At 37.0% G+C, this 19,152-nt stretch overlaps 1 protein-coding gene across 1 annotated transcript in view; it reads right to left on the reverse strand.

Annotated features, from left to right (window-relative positions):
• The window catches only part of NEK11 (NIMA related kinase 11), a gene marked incomplete at both ends in the record, with an annotated part of 77,717 nt that extends 59,797 nt beyond the window's left edge, over positions 1-17,920 (reverse strand). The window contains 2 exons of the mRNA XM_084212188.1: positions 4,087-4,252; positions 17,751-17,920. Coding sequence (XP_084068314.1) covers positions 4,087-4,252; positions 17,751-17,920 — 336 coding nt within the window. The remainder of the gene's footprint in view (positions 1-4,086; positions 4,253-17,750) is intronic.
• Between the last annotated feature and the right edge of the window lie 1,232 nt (positions 17,921-19,152).

The raw sequence follows: 19,152 nt of genomic DNA on the forward strand, positions 1-19,152 counted from the left end.
ATAACATAAATTAATTTTGTCTACAAGAATGCACACACATTAATGGTAAGCAATGTATTGAGGTAGCTAACCCCAGAGCAAAGTGACTGTGACTCTGATTACATTCTGGTGACTAATTAGCTAACATCAGGAGAGCTTATTAGCCATAAATCATTATTTTTACATTATATATTCTACATAAAATCAGAAGTTTTATGTGCCATATACAAGAAACTATTCTGCATGTACAACTGCACCAGTACCATCATTTTCCATCATCATCCCTGTATTCCTCTGCACTGTTGACTCTCACCATTTTATGATGTCTTCAGCATTTCTTGTTTTCCTGTTCCAAACACCACAGTGCTTCATAGTGCTGCTACAAAATAAGCAGAGATTCTGTCCTTGCAGATCTATATATTCATGTGCTTCTGACATGAGTTTACAGTAATTTCTATGGATTTCTGGGTCTAAGTTACAACATTCCAAAGTGAGTGTGTTAAAAGAAAGCAAATCTGTTTTGTCATCTATCAAAAATGTGTTCCTTGACAATGTCCTGCAATTTTTTAATTGAAATGTCTGAATCATCTCATACACTAGGGAAGGGAATATGGGTTCAGCTCTCCATCTGCTGCCCTACTGCAGCCCAGAGAGAAGCTCTTCTGGGAACTTGGGACTCCCAGCAGCTGCTTCCCCTTTGCAACTCCAAATGTTCAGCAGCTTCCCCTCGGTTGCTTGCAGCAGAGAAGGAAAGAAAAATTCTTACTGGGTACTCCATTGCATGGCAGCCAGATGGGCTGTGGCTGAGTCTACTCATGCACCCCAAAAACAATGAGTCATTATTATAAAATAAACTGTTCCAGACAGAAGCCCCAAACCATCCAGAGCCCAGGACTGAGGGGGGGGGGTGCTCAAACCTGTGTCACCTGGCTGCTGGCCTCAGGGGACTGTGTACTATCCAGGTGAGGACAGATGAAGTGCAGCAGGCTCCAATCACCTTTTCTCCCTGTCCCAATGTGTCCCCTCTTACCATAACACATTGCCATGGAAAACAGTAAGAAAAATAAGTGCAGCACCTACAGAGTTATGGCAGAGAATACTCTGAAGCTGAGGGACAATTCCTGCAAAAGGTCTAAGGAGAACAAAAGCAGTTGAATAATGCACTACATGTGCCCTCACATAACTGCATAGCTTTTTATCTTCAAGCAGAGAAGAGTGCTCTCAATGCCCCACAATTAATTTACCCTTGATTTTTTTGTCTAAAAAAAGGAAAACAAAAACACATCATAAAAGATTTGCTGAAGTACTGCTGCTGTGAAACTCTGAAAAATTTTGTTTACCCAATTTTGCATTTTGGAAGGTCAATCTAACAAAGTTCATAAGGAATTCAACAATTTAACAGATTAAGTACATATGAAGTTTGCAAGCTGCAGTTTCTATTTAAATATAAGAGTATCAAACACACCAGTAAATTATCTAAAACAGCTTAGCATCTAGAGCTGATAATGTGAACAGGCATTATTGACTGCTTTAGTTATTCCTTTTGCTCAGATTTCCTTAGCATATGTGTACTCACATCACAGCTGAGACCACAGTCAAGAGGCATAAATAATTGTCTGGGGGAAAAGTACAAGGAGTTCTGCCTTATAGTACATTAAAATGATGCAATTTTAAAAGTACACTGCTTCATGAAAACTGTATATTATTGAAGTCAAATTTGTACTATAAAATTAAATCCAAGGTTCATTAAGGCATTTTTGTTTGAAACCAGTCTTAGCTGATAATGTTTATACTACCCATAAGATTTTGATTTGGGGAAAGCGTCTAAGAAGCTCAACAAGTAAGATCAAAACAGAACAAATGTACTTTTCTATAATTTTGATTGAACTGAGTTATAATAAAAGACATCAAGTTGAGCCATGGAGACCAATGTCACTGGTTTTCTTTCACAGGACAAGGAATAGCACGGGGCAGCTGCACTGGAGGCTCCCTCCATGCTACTCCTGCCAGAATGAACAAAGCACCGTGGCTAATGAATAAGTCACAGTACTTTGGAGAAAACAGAATAGAGCTCAGGGGGGTAGTTCCGTTTCCATGCCAACTTAATGCGTGCTCTTTGTTTTGAGCCTGCCCAAGAGTAGCAATTACTGCCAATCTGGTAATTATTCTGTGCATGAGAAACTGAACGTACTAGACTTCCAAGCAAGGATCAGGTAGCACAACCTTTTTTCTCATTCTCAATTTATGGATGGTTTAAACAGGCTTCTTTTAGGTCAAAACACCCAGATCACACCACATACAAAGGCAGGTTATCTATAAGTAAATACAAAAGTATACCTTCTGGAAATACTCTGAGTAAAATAGAAAAGAAACTTTATAGAACTGTGTGTAACTTTGCTTTGTACTGAACATTCAATGAAATATATTGCAATGGCATAAATGCAACTGTACCACAGAACCTGTCCTTTGGGGAAAAATCAGAAGCACATCCAATTGGGCCAGTTTTCATCCTGACCTCCCCCAGCAGACTCAAACTGAAAAGATTCAGTGCATAGTTAATGAATCCATTTTCTCTTCCTTTACCTTGCTTTGCTGTAATACATTCTCAACTGTTAGAGGATGTGACTCCCAGATCCTAGGGTAACTGTACCAAAACATTTTCATGCAAGGTAGTTATATTGCCTGCATAAAAAAACCCCAAAGCTCCAAGGAGTGATGTTTGTGATTACTCTGCTATCATGCTCTTTGTTATTCACCGATAACTTTATGACAAATGAACAAAAAAACAAAACAAAAAAAGAGTAAAGGACAGTGGATAGAGAAAAGACCCTATAGTGCTGCTGAAATAGGTTCCTTTATTCCTACATCTTTAACTGATCTGGTATTGGGTCGCTTTGTACTGCTAGTAGAGAGAAAATGATGAGTGGATGGGAATAGCTGAAGAGTTAGAATAATCCTTTAGTCCTGAGCTCTGGATTTCCTCAAAGAGCTGACAATATTCTCAAACCCCAGCTGTCAGACGTTCAAGGAATGCCACAAAAAGCTTCTGCATGTGTTAAAACAGTATGTGAACAAATACTCAGATTGTATCACAGAACTGAACATTTCAGATTTAATTTTTAAATATCGCAGCAACAAATATGCATTAAACTGTCATTAAAGAAAGCTTCCAAGGAAGAAATAAATGACAGGAATGGTACTTGTTTAATTATTCCCATGAAAGCTAAATTCTTGAAGAAGTGTGATTAGTTAAGTCAAATCTGATTTGTGTGCAGGTAACCCGGCAGTCTAAGTTCATTATCTTCCAAAGCTCTTCAGCATGTCTAGCAGAGCACAACTGAAGAGTTTGCTTCACAGTTTCATAAAAAGATCACTTTATGTATGACAGATATTTTTTGAAAGAGCACATTTATATTTAATACAAAGTAGGAGCTTGTTTTATATAAACTGCTAAAAACTGGCTTAAATATGCTTAAATTCTTATTTGAAAGCTTTAAACAGATCCCAGCAAAATGTTCCTAAAACAAATGCTGCAGTCAAAAAATTAATGGTAACTATACTGTAGAAAATCCTGCTTTAATATTTGCTGTATCCACTACACTCTGGTCTTTGACTCCCAGTGTTTTTCATTTTATAAAACCAATGTTGCTGCCAAACTCATCATCCATGTGATCGGGCTTAAGCTTCTTGTAATCACCTCCAAACCACAAGTGAGTTTTCCCTTCCTCATTTATACCAGATTTTATTTCATGCCCTCACACCCACAATCTCCTCCTCTCTCATCTATCACACACAAGTGGTACAACCTTTCTGAGTTCTCCCACGCATCTGGCAGCGTGTCTGCATTTAAGCCTTTCTTGTAGCCCTTGGAACACCAAAAGAACTTGCACTTAAAATTACCTATTTCTTCTTCTCTGCTTTATTTGTCTATGAGTCTCATATGAGCAGGTAACATTCCTGATCTGAAAGGAACGCACCTAACAAATAGCAAGCTGATGTCATAAGAAACAAATAAAGACTAAAATTCAAACTAAAGCATTCTATTAAATGGCTTCTTAGAAGACCCTATTTTAATACACACATGCTTTTAAATTTCTTCAGTCTCACCTCACAATACTCAGTGATAATGCAGAAACTATCTCGCTCCACAAAGCTTGCATAAAATTTGACAATGGCTGGATGGTCTAATTTGGAGAGTAGTTGTGCTTCCAGATTTGCTTCAACTGTTTCATTAGGCTTTAGGTTTCCAACAGAGATTTCCTTTAGGACCTTTCTGCAGGGAAAAAAAAAAAAATCTTTATATTAATAAAACCAGAAAAATATAAAAATATGTAACATTCAAAATCCCATCAAAATTTCCTTAAATGCAAAATAGTAACATTGACAAACTATTGGAAACATGAAATGATGCGGCAAATATGGGTAAACAATAAGAATGCATTAAAAATCAAACAAATATGCTAGTCACCATATAGATTAAGCAACATATTAAAAATACTGTTTTGAAATATTTCTCCCACTAATTACCTACTGCACCGTTTTCTTAAGAACATGTTTTCAGTGCTATGGATTACTGCATAATAACAAACATAAACAAAAAATCAAACCTAAGTGATTTCAAACCCACTCAGAGCATATGGTCAAGATTCATACACAAAATAAGGAGTAGCAAGAAACTGCATTTGCAGCTTCTGCCCAAGTCTCTCCATGGAGGCATGAGAAAAATCGCAGAGAGTAATATTTCTGTGGCTGTTTTTCTGGTGATAAACTCAGGCTGCCCTTTTTTTCTTTTTTTTCCCTAAAGATTAGCCTGTCCTTCACCTGAGCACATGAGTGAAAAATACAAATCTAGATTTGGGGCTGGAATCTAATTATACTGTTTGAATGATTTCTAATCCTTTAGTATTTAATGTTTGTTTAGGAAGACTCTAAATCCCAGGAAAAATGCTGGGAAAATGTAGGGATTTTTAAGATTCTCCAGTCTTAACACATGAATGTGCCATAGGAGAATTTGTAGTTCAGAATTAGCTCTATACAGAAGCTGGAATAGGGCAGTTTACTGTTAACTTGACCAGGAAAAAAATAAGGAAAAATACAGTGCAGGGCACCATGAGAAAGTACATTTTGCCAAGATTTTCCTGATGAAATGTTAAAAAAAGACAATACAACACATTCCATTTCCATTTCCTTTACCAATTAAGGAAAAATAGATGATAGGTCTTTTCTGAAGGAGATATTGAAGACTATTAGAGAATATAATGTTTCTTTACTGAAACAAAGTGGTGAATTTCCCCAAACTTTTGAATACATGAAAGGCAAGTTTCAGACTCAAAGGAAGCTTCCACAGAGCTTTTAGTAATCTCCCCATTCAATAGAGCATGGTTGTAAAGTTACAGTAGTTAAACATGACAGTGATAAAACTACAATACTTGATCTCATCTAAGGGGAAAAAAATAAAAGCTGTGTTTCTTCACAAGAAAATTTTTTCCTAAGTCTGAACAATCAGTTTCTGATTGGCAATGTTTGAATTTTCATATAAACTTGCCTAATCCCCATCAGGAATTGTGATGAAAAAAACATGCCCTTTGATCTATTTCCATCTTTCCATCTTCTCTGCAGACAAGCTTCATGGACCACAGACAGGCAATACCTACTGCAATCTCCTCATCTTCAGCTGATGTGGACATTTACCCCTTCCTTCATAAAAATCATGTCACAGAACTGACAAACAGGATGAGTCCTTGTTAAAGGCCACTTAATACAAGTTTCTTGCATACTCAAGACAGCAATAAAAGCCTGATGTGTTGATGTGTACAGATCATCTTGTCATCTTAGTCACTCAGTGATCTTAAAGCTGTCATCAGCTGCCAGACAAGATGACAGGTGTTTCTTATTTAAATTAACTCCCAGAAGAAGGAATCAAGAAAATATACTTCTTGTAAATAAGATATTGGTTTTCTGCAACACAATTCTAATTCATAACCACAGCTGGAAGGTATTTGCTTCTAGAAAGAAAACTTTTGGATTAAGCATATCTGCATGCCTCTGGTGTATGTGTGTACAGTGTCTATATGTAGAGAAGGTTTGATTTTACTGCATTAAATATGAAGAAGCTAACTAGACTTCATACTTTCTGCAAAGATTTTGATAATATTTCAGTAAATATACTTAAAATTTAAGATATATGCTTAAATTCTGCGTTCATTAAATGTTGACAAAGCAGTTATGTCAGACTCAGAAGCCTCACAGAGAAAATTGAGAAGTCGCCAGATCTGAAGTGGCTCTTTTCTGTTATCTTTAGAAGAAAAACAAGGAAAATAAAAGTCTGCAGCCAGAAACTTATATAGATAAATTAACTATACTTTTTAATACATAAAACACCTAAAGAGTGCTTAAATTCACCCTACCCCATTTCAGTATTTACACCAGAAACTTCTACCTGAATGGGCAGCTAAAATGGGCACATCCTGTGCTTTATACAGCTCCTAAGATAACTCAAGTTTGGCACCCTGGTGATGTCAAATAAGGCGATAGATCCACAAATAAAAGCTTAGTAATCATGAGAAAACAACAAACCTTTCTTAGCTAAACCATCCTGAGTGCATCTTCTCTCTACCAATAAAATCCATCTCTACATTCTGAAGGAGACAAAACTTTCTGTTTCTATGATCCAACCTGCATTTTACAGTTGGCTAATAATAAAGAGTGAGCCATCATTGCTCATAATTCAGACATGGTACTTGTAGATCATCTGCTGTAAATGTGCTTCCATTGTGTTACTTCACTATTTTTTCTAAACTGTTTGAAGTATTTTGAACAAACCTTCTGAAGAGTGGTACAGTAAAATTTATTCTGCATTTTGGGAACAATCCACTCTCTTGTTCAGATCTTATTAAGGCTCCATCTGGAGTATACAGAGCCGCCTGAAAGTCAAGTTTTTTCAAAATATCTGCCCTTATATCTTCTGCTACTTCGGTTCAAGTATAAGCAGGATTTAAAAGGTCTAAAGCTGTTTGCATGAAATAAGAAATCTCAGATTTATCACATGAATAAAGAAAATAGAGATCTAGGTGACACACATACAAAACCAGGTAGTGCCACAAAAAAGTGGCTCTCTGCCAAATGCAACACTTAACTACCCTTTCTGATGGAATGCTAAATGAGATATGCTAATTTAAATTTTAATATTATTATAAATTTGACTTAGTGTAGAATACAACACATAAGCAGATCATAGAATTGTTTAGGTTGGAAATGACCTTTAAGATCATTGAGTCCAACCACAAACCTCACACTGCCAAGTCCACCACTAGACCACGTATCTAAAGACAAGATAAAAAGTCTTTGAACACACAATTAGAAAACTTTATTACAGAAGGGTTAGCAGATATCTTAAATACAGAACAACATCCTCTGGATTTTGACTGTGTGGAAAAATCTTATAATTCAATCAATAATGGAAACACACTCTAAACTTTATCTCGAACTGACCACAACTGAAAGAGCCTTGTTGTGAAAGAATTTATATCTGAAGAGTAAAAAAATCCAACTGTCACCATGTACATCCATCCTGGAGGAAACTGGGTCTGGTACAGGTAACAACATCCACCCCTTCAGGGTGGGAAAATAACAGAAGAGATGAGCCCACTCCCACATCCCAAAACACAGAAAGCAACCCAGCACATGCAGGGCCCATGCCTCAACAGGCCCACACTCCTTCCCTGGGAACACTTCCTCTGGGAACACCTTCTGATTTTCTTTAGCAAAACCTTGCTGGCTTGCATGGTCACACTTTGAAAAGCAGCCAAACGCTGGATCTGAAAGCACAATAATGGGGAGCAAGTGGGGGAAAAAAAGCCAAATCTAAATCTAATCTAATAATCTAATCTCTCTAAAGAGAGAGAGACTTAAAGCAAGAGAAAAACAAACAGGAAGGTGGAACCCTCCAGGATTCAGGCACGCAGTGGGAATCCCTTTTTGAGCTTTACTAGTGAGTGACAATACACCACAGCAGTGTTTATCTCAGTCTATTTCCACTGATCTTTTACAACCCATCTGGTATTTGTTTACAACGGTGACATACTTTATTATTATATAATTTGGTTTACTGGATCAGATGCAATTCTTAAAAGGCAGTGTTTCTCAAAATGTACTGTTTATTGAGTAAACTGCAATATGAATTATTACCTAGGTAAATTTGCTTGCTGAGAAGGAAGCAAAAGAAATATAATCAAGAATAAATAGGTCTGGTAAAATAACAGAAGAACTGTGATCTAGGAATATATGATCAAAAATTGAAACTTTTAATTAAACAGCTTCATTTTACAAAGGCAATTTTTCAGTTAACTGCAGTTAATTATAATTTCATTTAGGTTTTGAGTTGCCACTATGGAGAATTGTAACATAACCCATAACAGTGTGTTCTATTTCTATCTATGCTGACATTTGCAGGACTACCACTTCACCCTGGTAACTCCTCAGTACAAGGACCAGGTGCAATTCAGTAAAAATGCATCACTTTTTACTGGGTCTGTAACTGGATCTGAAATTGGCCCAAATAATTAATACCTAATAAATGATGCCTTCTATTCTACTTATCAAATGGCAAATAGAGAAGGTACAGCTCTGCAAATGGGAACCAAAATGAAGAAGAGGTGACAACCTTGATGCAGAAGTTTGCATTAAGCTTCCACACTATTAAAACTGTTAGGGAAATATGGTAACAAAGGCACCACGTGCCTATAGACAGGGCAAGTCACCCACCATTACTGCTACTTCTTTTCTGCAGTTGACAGCTTAGCAACAAAAATTCAAATAGTCATTCTTTACATTTTGTCCATCATATTTGGAACACCAGGGTCTGCATGGTCAGATAATTTAGAGACATGCACCTATCTGTTAGAGAAAGAGGAAACTGGTGAAACCATGAAATACAGTAAGTCAGCATACACTAAGCAGTACTACCTAGAAGAATTCTTAGCTTTAGCTAAGGAAAGAAACACAGCAAATTAAGAGCACTTGATTTCTATGGGAAAATCAAGAGGGTTACCACACTTCCAGTGAAAAGCAAACAAGTGCTGCTTTGTATTCCTGCTTACATATACATACTTACTCATTATCCAAAGCATTTCAGACCCAAATATTACTACAGAACTTCTAAAATCGAATCTTGGCTTCCCATGTCCACTGTGGATTTATTAGTCAAGCCATAACTCCTTTTCAATACCAAGTATCACTGCATAGCTTCTTCAATCAAATGCTGCATTTCTTTTGTCCTCCCCCTGGACATTATTGATTTCCTAGTAATGCCAGAAGAGTCATCAGCAACTCATTTTTTCTGTTCCCCAAAACATCCTATTCACACTGTTCATGAACATTCACAGACACTGAGAACTAATCCCCGAGTTAAGCACTATGGATTCAATCACTATATGAGCACTGTAATATCTGCAGATGGATTAAATATAATTTCATTTTCTGAATAAGCACTTTAGCTAATTTAACCTTGCTTTAATATCTTTGAATGACAATGAGATTACTTAAATTTGCAAGTGAAATAGATGATTCACTTTCCATCAGCAAGTCACAATTACAGCATTTACAAATATTTTTCAAAATGCCAAATTTTCAAATGCTCTAACATATGCACTAACACTGAACAGGCCAACTCATGATGAAAACACTTTATGCTTATTTGAAAATTAACAATTCCTAATTAGTATCCCAAAAAATGTAGAATATATTTTCTGGAAAGAGAATTTTTGAAATAAGTTAGCCTCAAGGAATACAGCTTATATCACTTTCTTCTGCACTGAGCAAACTCATTTATACAAAGGGGCATAACTTAAAATATTTTTGGTCCACCATATGTGCCAATTTTGGAAAAAAATAGTAATTAGAAGGCAAAGCAGAGCAATTGTGTTATCTTCCACAGAACCGATCAAGTGATTAAATGGAATTATTTATTAAGATATAAAAATGCATTTATTGTGAATAATTCTTTGGGATACCTTGGGTAGCCATCTACATTGATTAAAAATTGCAGAATAAAAGTAGGCTTTGATTAATACAGGATGAGTTTTTCTCTAAAGCCTTATTTTTGAAATTAGAACACTCTCCTAGAGATAAATGGAAAAATAAAATGTAAATACATTTATAGTCCATTCATATGTTTCAGCTCTAAATCAAATTCTAAAAGACTGTGATTAAACAGAAGAAATTTGTGCCTTAACAGAAAAATTACTAAAAATGATGATGAGATACTGACCTGCTAACGTACTTCTATTTAGCAATACTTTACGGTTACATGTTGCATTATCCCCCCCTACTGTTCATCCAACCTTTTTCCTACAGCTCAGTCTTGCTTAAGAATGCAAGTAAACACCATGCTGTTCCTAACCTAAATGGGATTTTTCAGAAATACAGCAAGGACTAAATAATTGGTTTATTCTCTGTATCTTTGAAGATTTAAATCACACAACAAATCTTCTAAACCAGTATTGTGATTTCATTACACAGACAATATACTTTACAATTAACTGTTCTCTGCTAATTAACATTTGCTTTCAAACAAGAGGAGACACCATTACAGAACTCAAGACTGAATCCAGAATTTTGTCTTCAAGCTTTTTAATATGATTAAACATCTCATAATTGCCATGTTATAACTCTTCACCTAGCAGCCTTGGGCAGAACATCTGCCAAAAAAAAATTTTCATCTGTAGGAATTAGTTTGAATTTTTAAATTAGTTTCAATCATAAATTTTGAAGAAAGACCTTCATATCATGATCTATATTCATCAGTTCACAGAAAACAGACTATTTTGAACAAGAGGAGTTCTGAAGGGAAACCAGATATTCTAAAAATTGCTGTAAGAATGCATTCCATAGAAATTCAACTAGTTCTCTTCTGAATTTAAATATGTTTGTAAGCAGAATTATGTTCCTTTCACTGTTGCAAAGATATTTATGTCAACAATACTGTCCTCCCATAGGAACTAATTCCCAAAAGTAATTTAAACAGTAATTGCTGCAACTTTAATGAGAAAATTCACTCTCCCTACATGTCTCTTTTCATCAGGCATCCCCTTCAAAGCTTATTTTTGATATGCATTCAAGTATCTATAGTACCAAAAAAGAAAAAAAAGGAGAGGAGTGTAGAAAAAGATAAAAGCATGGTTTATAGCTTAACAAAAACACATTACTAAATAGTTTACAATCAAAGGCAAAGGGAATCAAGGAATGCTGAGGAAATTAATTGCATATAACATCCATTGTTAGATAAAAATCTTTTAATACTTTTAAGCCCTTCTGAGTATGATACTCTTGTTTTAACAGTCAGTGAAACACATGCAATTCAAAACTTAAGCAACTACCCCGCAACATGAAAAAGTTTTAGAACACTTGAAGGGCATACTGTGGACGTAAGCAAAACAATGAACAAGGAATTACAGTTACTAGTAAGTCACATAAGCACAGCAACAAAACAAAACAGAAAAAAAATAGGGAAAAGTACAGCGACTGTCCAGCAAATCCAGAATTTATTCCACTCACTGCAGCAGTTTTATCATTAGAATGTACTGAATGCAACAAAAAACTGGAGGTTCGTTCTGCATGGAAGAATTTCAAACCACCCTGATGCAGACTTCAGAGGAAACACCTTGCCAACAAGGGTAGCCCATAAGAAGATACAGGAGACAGGCAGGTTCAAATATTTCAAGCACCTACAGTATCTATGAGGCAGGTGGCCACAGCTCAACCTAAATAATAATACTGCACCTCTCTCCATTTTCTTACTAAAGCTAGCTTACAAATGCATGAAAACTAGTTTCAGGAAAATGAATGAGACAGAAGTGATTTCAAGACATTTGCTTAATTACAAAATCACTAAATTCTGTCTCCACCATGCACCTAAAAGAAAGGTAATTCACCAATAATGCCTTAAGCACAGCTCTGCACTCAATGTTGAAAACATTACTTGTAAACAATTCTCAAAACAATGAACACATCCACCAGCACTGCTCACTGCCTGCACATCAGACCAGAATGTGGAGAGTGCTGCAGCACTGAGCTCCTGGGAGCTTGGCTCTGTGGGGGACAAGATTTATTGTAAACCCAAGCAGTATTTCCTTTAAGGCACGCTGCCACCCACTTACATATGCTAAAGACCTAGTTAGAATCCTTCCCAGTAAATGGACAAGTCCCAGCAAAAAGGAAAATGTAGCCTACTTACCGTTGCAGTAAGGTAGAAAAATCATAAAGGCTTCATAAAATCGAGCCTACTCTCCTGGAATTAGTAGCTGGCCTTGTCAAAGCTAGCATTTTGTAAGTTTCCATGTGAAAGCAATCCTGTTGTGAGCAATTCGTTAACATAACAAGCTATTCCTGGGTAAAAAACAGCTTGCACCTGCATCTGTTTTTGCACCATTAGATAGAAAAATGAAAACTATCTTTCACAAACATTCCCTACACGTATACACCAAGAGTTTGAGTGACCAATCACTACAGAAAACCAATTGTTACTAACTAATAAAAGTAATTGGCAAGAAAACTATTAACCAATTAGAGCCCCACACAAGGTCTGCAAAACTCTATAAAAAGAAGTTATGTGAATAAAGAATGGCCTTTTTCCACCATGAAGAAAATGGAGTCCCGTGTGATTTATTCCCGTACTTAGTCTAAGAAAGGTGTACTAAAAGGAAAGCAGTTTAAAAAAACCCAAAAAAACAAAAACCACCAAACCTCATAAAGGTGACTGAGCAGATGTAAAGGTTGTACCTGACAGCACTGAGGAGGATTGAACAGATTGAACATTGTGTTACACAAGCCAAACAAAGGGTCTCAACATGTTCCAGTAAGGATCTTCTGCTTCCAAAGAAGCCACAGAATGCTGGATTTTTTTGCTTTTGGTTATGAGGGAACTAGAAAATTTAACACAGTAATTGCCTGTGCCAAGGACTGCAGCATGGCTGTGACTTTAAATTGCCAAATTCATCACCAGCATGGGCAGGGTGAAATCTTACATCTTGTGCTTCAAGGCCAAGCTACACTGCAGCACTCATAGAGCCTTACTTAGCACATGAGTGTCCTAAGCTTTCTGACACTGAGCTGGAGGAGCCCTGCTGTGCCATGCCGGGCTGCAGGGAAAGCTGGGCACTGACAGGGACGCAGGAGGTAGGGATTAAAGCACCTTCCCACATGGATTCCAGTGAGAGCTGCTTTGGGTGAGTCTGAGGTTACCAAACTTGTCTTTGAATCAGGCTTGTACTGGCCTGCACTAGATCTGAAATCACTGTGGCCAGAGCTGGGACTGCCTGCTAAACTTGAAGCAAAACATTCAGTTTCACTCCCTGGCAACCTCCATCGCAGGTGCACTCTGAACTAAAGCATGAGAGCATCAGCTGCCCTTACAGAGGTTCAGCAAGGAAATTACTTGGACACTTAGCTCTAGGCTTTGACTGCTGTAACACTGCTCACAGAATATGAGAGTCATGCTTGGCCACTCAAGTGGAAAGCTCATGAAGGCTCACTTCTCACACAGCTCTAGCTAAATCCACAAGGTCAATGCTTTTATGGTCTCTTATTTGGGCCAAGCATGACCGTACCCAGTCAGCAGGCAGGGCACAGCAGCTGAGCCTTACATGAAAAAGCACAGGTACATGTGACAGAACCAAGCACTTTTCACTATGAAAAGCTTATTGAAAAATAAACCACAATCAGGAAGGTCCAACAGCAAATGCACCTTGATCAGTTTTCAAGGAGATCCTGAATATTCTTTCACAAATCCCAAATGCCCTAATAAATTCCGGTTTTAATTTCTGGGTTTTATTATTAAACAAAGGAGAAGAATAAAGGAAAGCAGTGTAATTAGATGAATATGCACACAACAACTGGCAGGGAGTAATTTGTTTCTGTTTTAATCAATTCAGCATCAAATGACCATTCCATTGGAATACCTTCAGAGAAGCAAACAGGCAGCAAACACAGGGATTTGACAACACAGCAATGTGCTGACTGTCACTTGGATATTCATAAGGAACAAATCGCTCCCACCTTTAGATTTTATATCATTTGTTATAAGAAGTCATAAATAATTGAAAGTCACATGATAAATTATTCAGCTAAGCCCACAGTTTCCAAGGAATCCTAGCATGAGTCTGGATTAAAGCTATAATGCAAGTCAGATGCAAAAGCTGAGCCGACACCCCAGTTTCCACACAGTGGAGCAGTCCAGGGAGTCTGGCACTTGTCAGCGTGTCCTTTCCACCACAGGGATACGTAAATACCTTGTGAATATTTATGAACTAGCAGTCCCTCTTCTCTACTGTGTGCTTCAGCTGCTTGCCCATACTTGGTTATGAATCAGTGACACTTAACCCAGAGCTTCCCTCAGCACAATTGATGAGGACATTCATTTTCTTTAAGGCGCTGTCCTTCAAGGCTAGTGCTGAACTTATCTCTGCAGTAAACGATTTTTGTCTTTAACCATAATCAACTATTATCATTAACAGAGAAGATATTCAAGGGGACTAGCATAGAAGTGGCCGCAGGAATATTACTTAGATGTAAAAATGCTGTTACAGTCCTGCTACTTTCTTTGTACCAACCAAATTATCTGCTTTGGGTAGGTCTAGGGCCATAATGTCCAGAAACAAATAAATACCAAATAATCCACAAACTAAGGCATCCTGTCTAAACTGGAACTAAGAAGCTTGCTTTTGTACAGATGTGTCTCTTGTGCTTAACTGACTTTAAGACTAAGATATGAATTCTGATTCTAGTTTCTTCCAAAAGAAGGGGAGAAATTGATAATCTCTCTCCTGTATAGATTGTTTAGTACATGAGAAACTTTGTTCATAGTGAAGAACGTCCCAGGTTCTGACCTCTCTCTTTATGAGGGCATCCTTTTTGTTCTCTACTCTGCTGCTTTCATATAAATTGCAGGGACTTCTATCTGAGATATTTAACCCTCTGTCATACACAATGAGATTCATACAACAGGATCAAAAGTTCTTCCACCAGAAAAAAAAAAAAAAAAAAAACAAACCAAAACCAACCAAACCCCCAAAAAACACACAAAAAACAAGAACAAAAAACCAAACAAACAAACAAAAACAGACAGGAAATTAAAGCAACAGGCAAGGAACATGTCATAGAATGCAACACTTAAGAGGGACTTGTAGTAAGGGATCTATCTACATATGCTACTATACTTCATAGCCTTACTATTTAGGCAAGTCAACCATATCATACTGCTCTAGTATGGTCTGAGAAAGTCAATAATCCTGATCCCATCCATACAAAGAACTGGAGAGAAGCATGAAGCTAGCATGTACTTCTTAGAAAGGCTGGCACTGCTGGCCTGAGCAGCCCTGAAAGTCTTATGTGAAATAGATCTGTTTGTTTAAGGTATGCCCCAAATAATCAACTCTCTCTCCTTCCCAGCTGAAGTAACTCTGTGCATAACGCTTCACTCACTACAGGTATGATCCCTGAGAGGTAACAAAATAGAAGGCACAACCTAAAACTGTTTCTAGAATCATGCAGAAGCTTTGCTGAGCACACTTGAAATTACACAATAACCACTGTTAGTCTCGGCAATAACTCATTCTGTAGACATTGAATAATGGAAATTTGAGAAAGATATCCCTGAACAGCTCCTGTATCTATATGTCACTTTTATTCAGAGTTAATATTCCTATGATTTATTCCTATGTTTTTTCATAGCGCTTTAGACTATTGTAGTTTTTAGGAAATTATCTGTGGCTGAGTTTACACTGCACATAACATTTGTCTCAGCACACTCTAGATCATCTCTGAAACAACAAAAAAAAACAAAACAGAATTCTAACTCTGAAGAGATCACAGTTGTGTTGTTTGTGGGTTTATTTCTGTCAAAGTGCCTTCAGAGCTGTGTTAAGATCATTCTTTTTAACCACATACATTTTCATTCAAAAATACCTATAAGTAGCAACTAGTACAGTTCCATAAGAGATTATCTGAAAGCAGTATTGAGAATGACTTCTAGCATATTTTACCACCTTAAGAAACCAGCATTTCTAAACCCTACAATCTATATCATTAGAAATTCAATGATAAATAACCCGTGTTTTCGTGCTCAGCTGGGACAGAATTTTTGTCATCCATTAGCATATAAGTGGCAGAAATTTGGGGGGATCCCCTCATCGATTCATGCTTTAGGCAAGGAAGGAATGATCTGTGATAGGCGAGCACCCCCTCGTGATGGAAGCCTTAAACACAGCATTGCACATTCTCAGAGCACTTGGGCTAGTTAAATGCTGGTGTATTTCTATTGTACTGCGGTCGCAAAAAGAGACTGATAAAAAAATTAAAACTAAAACCAAAAATATGTCATTTGATATTCAGTTTCTGTCCAGAAGATAGCAGAGGACACACTCAGGCTCATCCCTAACACAACACAGACAAGAAATGCTGCAGCAGTGTATGTTCATTCAAGGCAGTCACTCAAAATTCTTAAGAAAAAAAATTTAAAATAGCCACTTAAAAGCTTATGGCATGTTCCTTGTTTTTGAGGTTTGGCAGGTTGTGCTACAGCAGCAAATGTGTGAGACCCACATTTCACTACAGTGTTAATATTCTAAGAATGAGTTTAGTAACAGCTGAATTCTGAAGTGTCCTAGAAGCTCAGGTAGTTCCTGTCATCCCATGTTTTTTAACATAAAATTTTTAGAATTTTTAAAATACTGTTTATTAGTTTTAATGAAATATTTAATTAAATAACATTTTTTTTTAGAAAAGTGTAGCAAGGCTATGAGAGAGTCAAAACTGTTTAAGCCACGTGAAAAAAGCTAAGAGCTTAGAGGACCCTAACGTTAATCCAAGGACCTAAGAAGCTGCAAATTGATGTAGAAGGAAAACAACTGACAGAATTATGTCTTCGTTACACTCTTATTAAAGCAATATTGTCCATAATGTGTAGCCATGAGCAGCAAAAGTGAAGCAAAAATGAATCCAAAAAAGCCCTTTAATCATATAAGTGCTCAATAATGTGTCCATCAATAAGGACCAATAGACCCCCCTTTTTAAAGGAATTATATATTTCTGGCTGAGGACCAACTTCATTAGATGTTTCTGACTTCAGACAAAGAGCCTTACAAATATTTTTTGATAAAACAAAAATATTTACAGTTAAATTTTACTTGGTGTAAGTATCAAGGTAGAAAAACAGTTCTATACAACAAGAAGCCCAGCCACAAACCCAGCATCAAACCCACACACAGGAATGTCAACACTCTGAAAATGTTCTTTTGTCATTGTGGCTTCAGCATCCCAAAGGGTGTATCAATAAAACTGATGAGACTTCTCAAAATTCAGTAAAGTTTAAAAAAAAAAAATCAAGATTTGCTGGCAATTAAAAAAAGTCAAATCCTCTACCAGTTAGGTACACAGCAAATAGAAAGGTGTTTACTGGAATTTTTGTACCTCCTCCTACTCAGTATGCTTTCAAACGATTCAGTTATAAAATTAAGTCATCAATACTGTAGGTTTTTTTGAGACCCCCTCCAACAATCTGAGTCTTTACAGTAACACAGAATCAATTCTTGAAAGCATCCAATTAAGTGTTGTCAAAAAAAATCTGCTTCTACCTTACATCCTCACTAAAGTTAGACAGTTAAGGTTGCAACATAACACCAAACTGAGAGATGAGACACAAATACAAAGAAAATATCTACAATGCAAGAAATATGTTCCAAACATTTTTATTTAAAGCATGTGAAGTGTTTACTTACAATTTTTCTCCTTGTTTTGCTTTTCTGTCATTAACCAAATACACACTTCCAAAGCTTCCATTGCCAAGTTTCCTCTGAATAGTGTATCTTCTTGCAATCACAGCATCTGAGCAAGCAGAATTAAATCTGGCAACAGTGACATGCTTAGCAGTTTCTTGAAATTTCAGCATTTCTCGGTGCAACAAAAACTACACAAATGTCTCAAGGATGTAGCTTGCAAATCCTTTTATTCTTCCATGGATGTTCACAGAAATCACTTGAAACAGAAAAATATTGATTTGTCACTGTATTATTGTTATTAAACTTCTCATTTAATTCTGTGGCAGTGTTTACAGTACCCAACTTGCAGCAAACACAAATTAAGTGGAAACATTAGGTGCTAAACTGTGGGCAGCAGACTTGATAGACAAACTCCAGATAATGTAGATGTGACATAGTCAGTCTTCCTAAATGAACATTAATTCACTGAACTGATAGCACAGTTCCCCTAGATATGGCACTATTCCTCACCACCTGTCTTTATACCAGCACAGTACCTGACACCAAATATATCTGCATTTCAGGATGCTAATTTCAAGATTTTTGTACATATTGAAGCATAACCTCCACTCTTAATTTGAGTTCTCTCCCATCTCTGTTTTCTCTGCTCTTTCATTTACCCCTCAGATTTCACCATCTGTTCCTGTGCTGACCTCACAGCTTTACCATGACTCACTACTAGTATCTTCTGCAAATCAGTTAAACAGAAAATCTGCAAGATTTCCAATAAAACCCAACTCTAAAGTTCATTTCTCCTTCACTGTGCCCTTTCATGACTCCCCTTTCCAACCTCTCCAACAAGTCAGCTTTGGTAGGGAATTCTTGTCTAACTGAGGTCCTAATTCTGCAAACATAAGGACTGCAAAGGCCAAGCTCTGGCATTTCTATGGTTTTCAACAGCTCAACATGAGCTTACAGTAACTTTGTTTACTCAGCCTTCCTCATTCCAAATGAAAAAGGGGAGATGCTTCACTGCACATAACAAAACAATATTGTTTTCATTACTTTGTCTTTATATAATGCTACATGCATGGTTTGGCTGCAAGATTTTTTGGAGCAAGTAAAAGTCTTGCAAGATCAGTGCTGTTACTGCTACCATCCATCAGCACTGGAGAGGAGCAGGCCCACACTGGCCTTGTTCACCACATCATTTCAAGGCCAAGACAGGCACATAAACAGGATTCTCCTTGTCGTGGTGGTGATTTTGGAAGAGCAAAGACAACCTAATTTTAAAAGCTGTACAACTTCAGGTTACAAGTCACTGGCTTCTCTGCCAAATGAATGCAGAGCCTAAATGAAGATAACAGGTTTGTATCTTGCAACAACAAACTCTGTGTGTGTGTCTGTGTGTGTGTGTGTGTGT

Source organism: Fringilla coelebs, assembly GCF_963513975.1.
Source record: "Fringilla coelebs genome assembly, chromosome: 1".
NCBI classification, from domain to species: domain Eukaryota; kingdom Metazoa; phylum Chordata; class Aves; order Passeriformes; family Fringillidae; genus Fringilla; species Fringilla coelebs.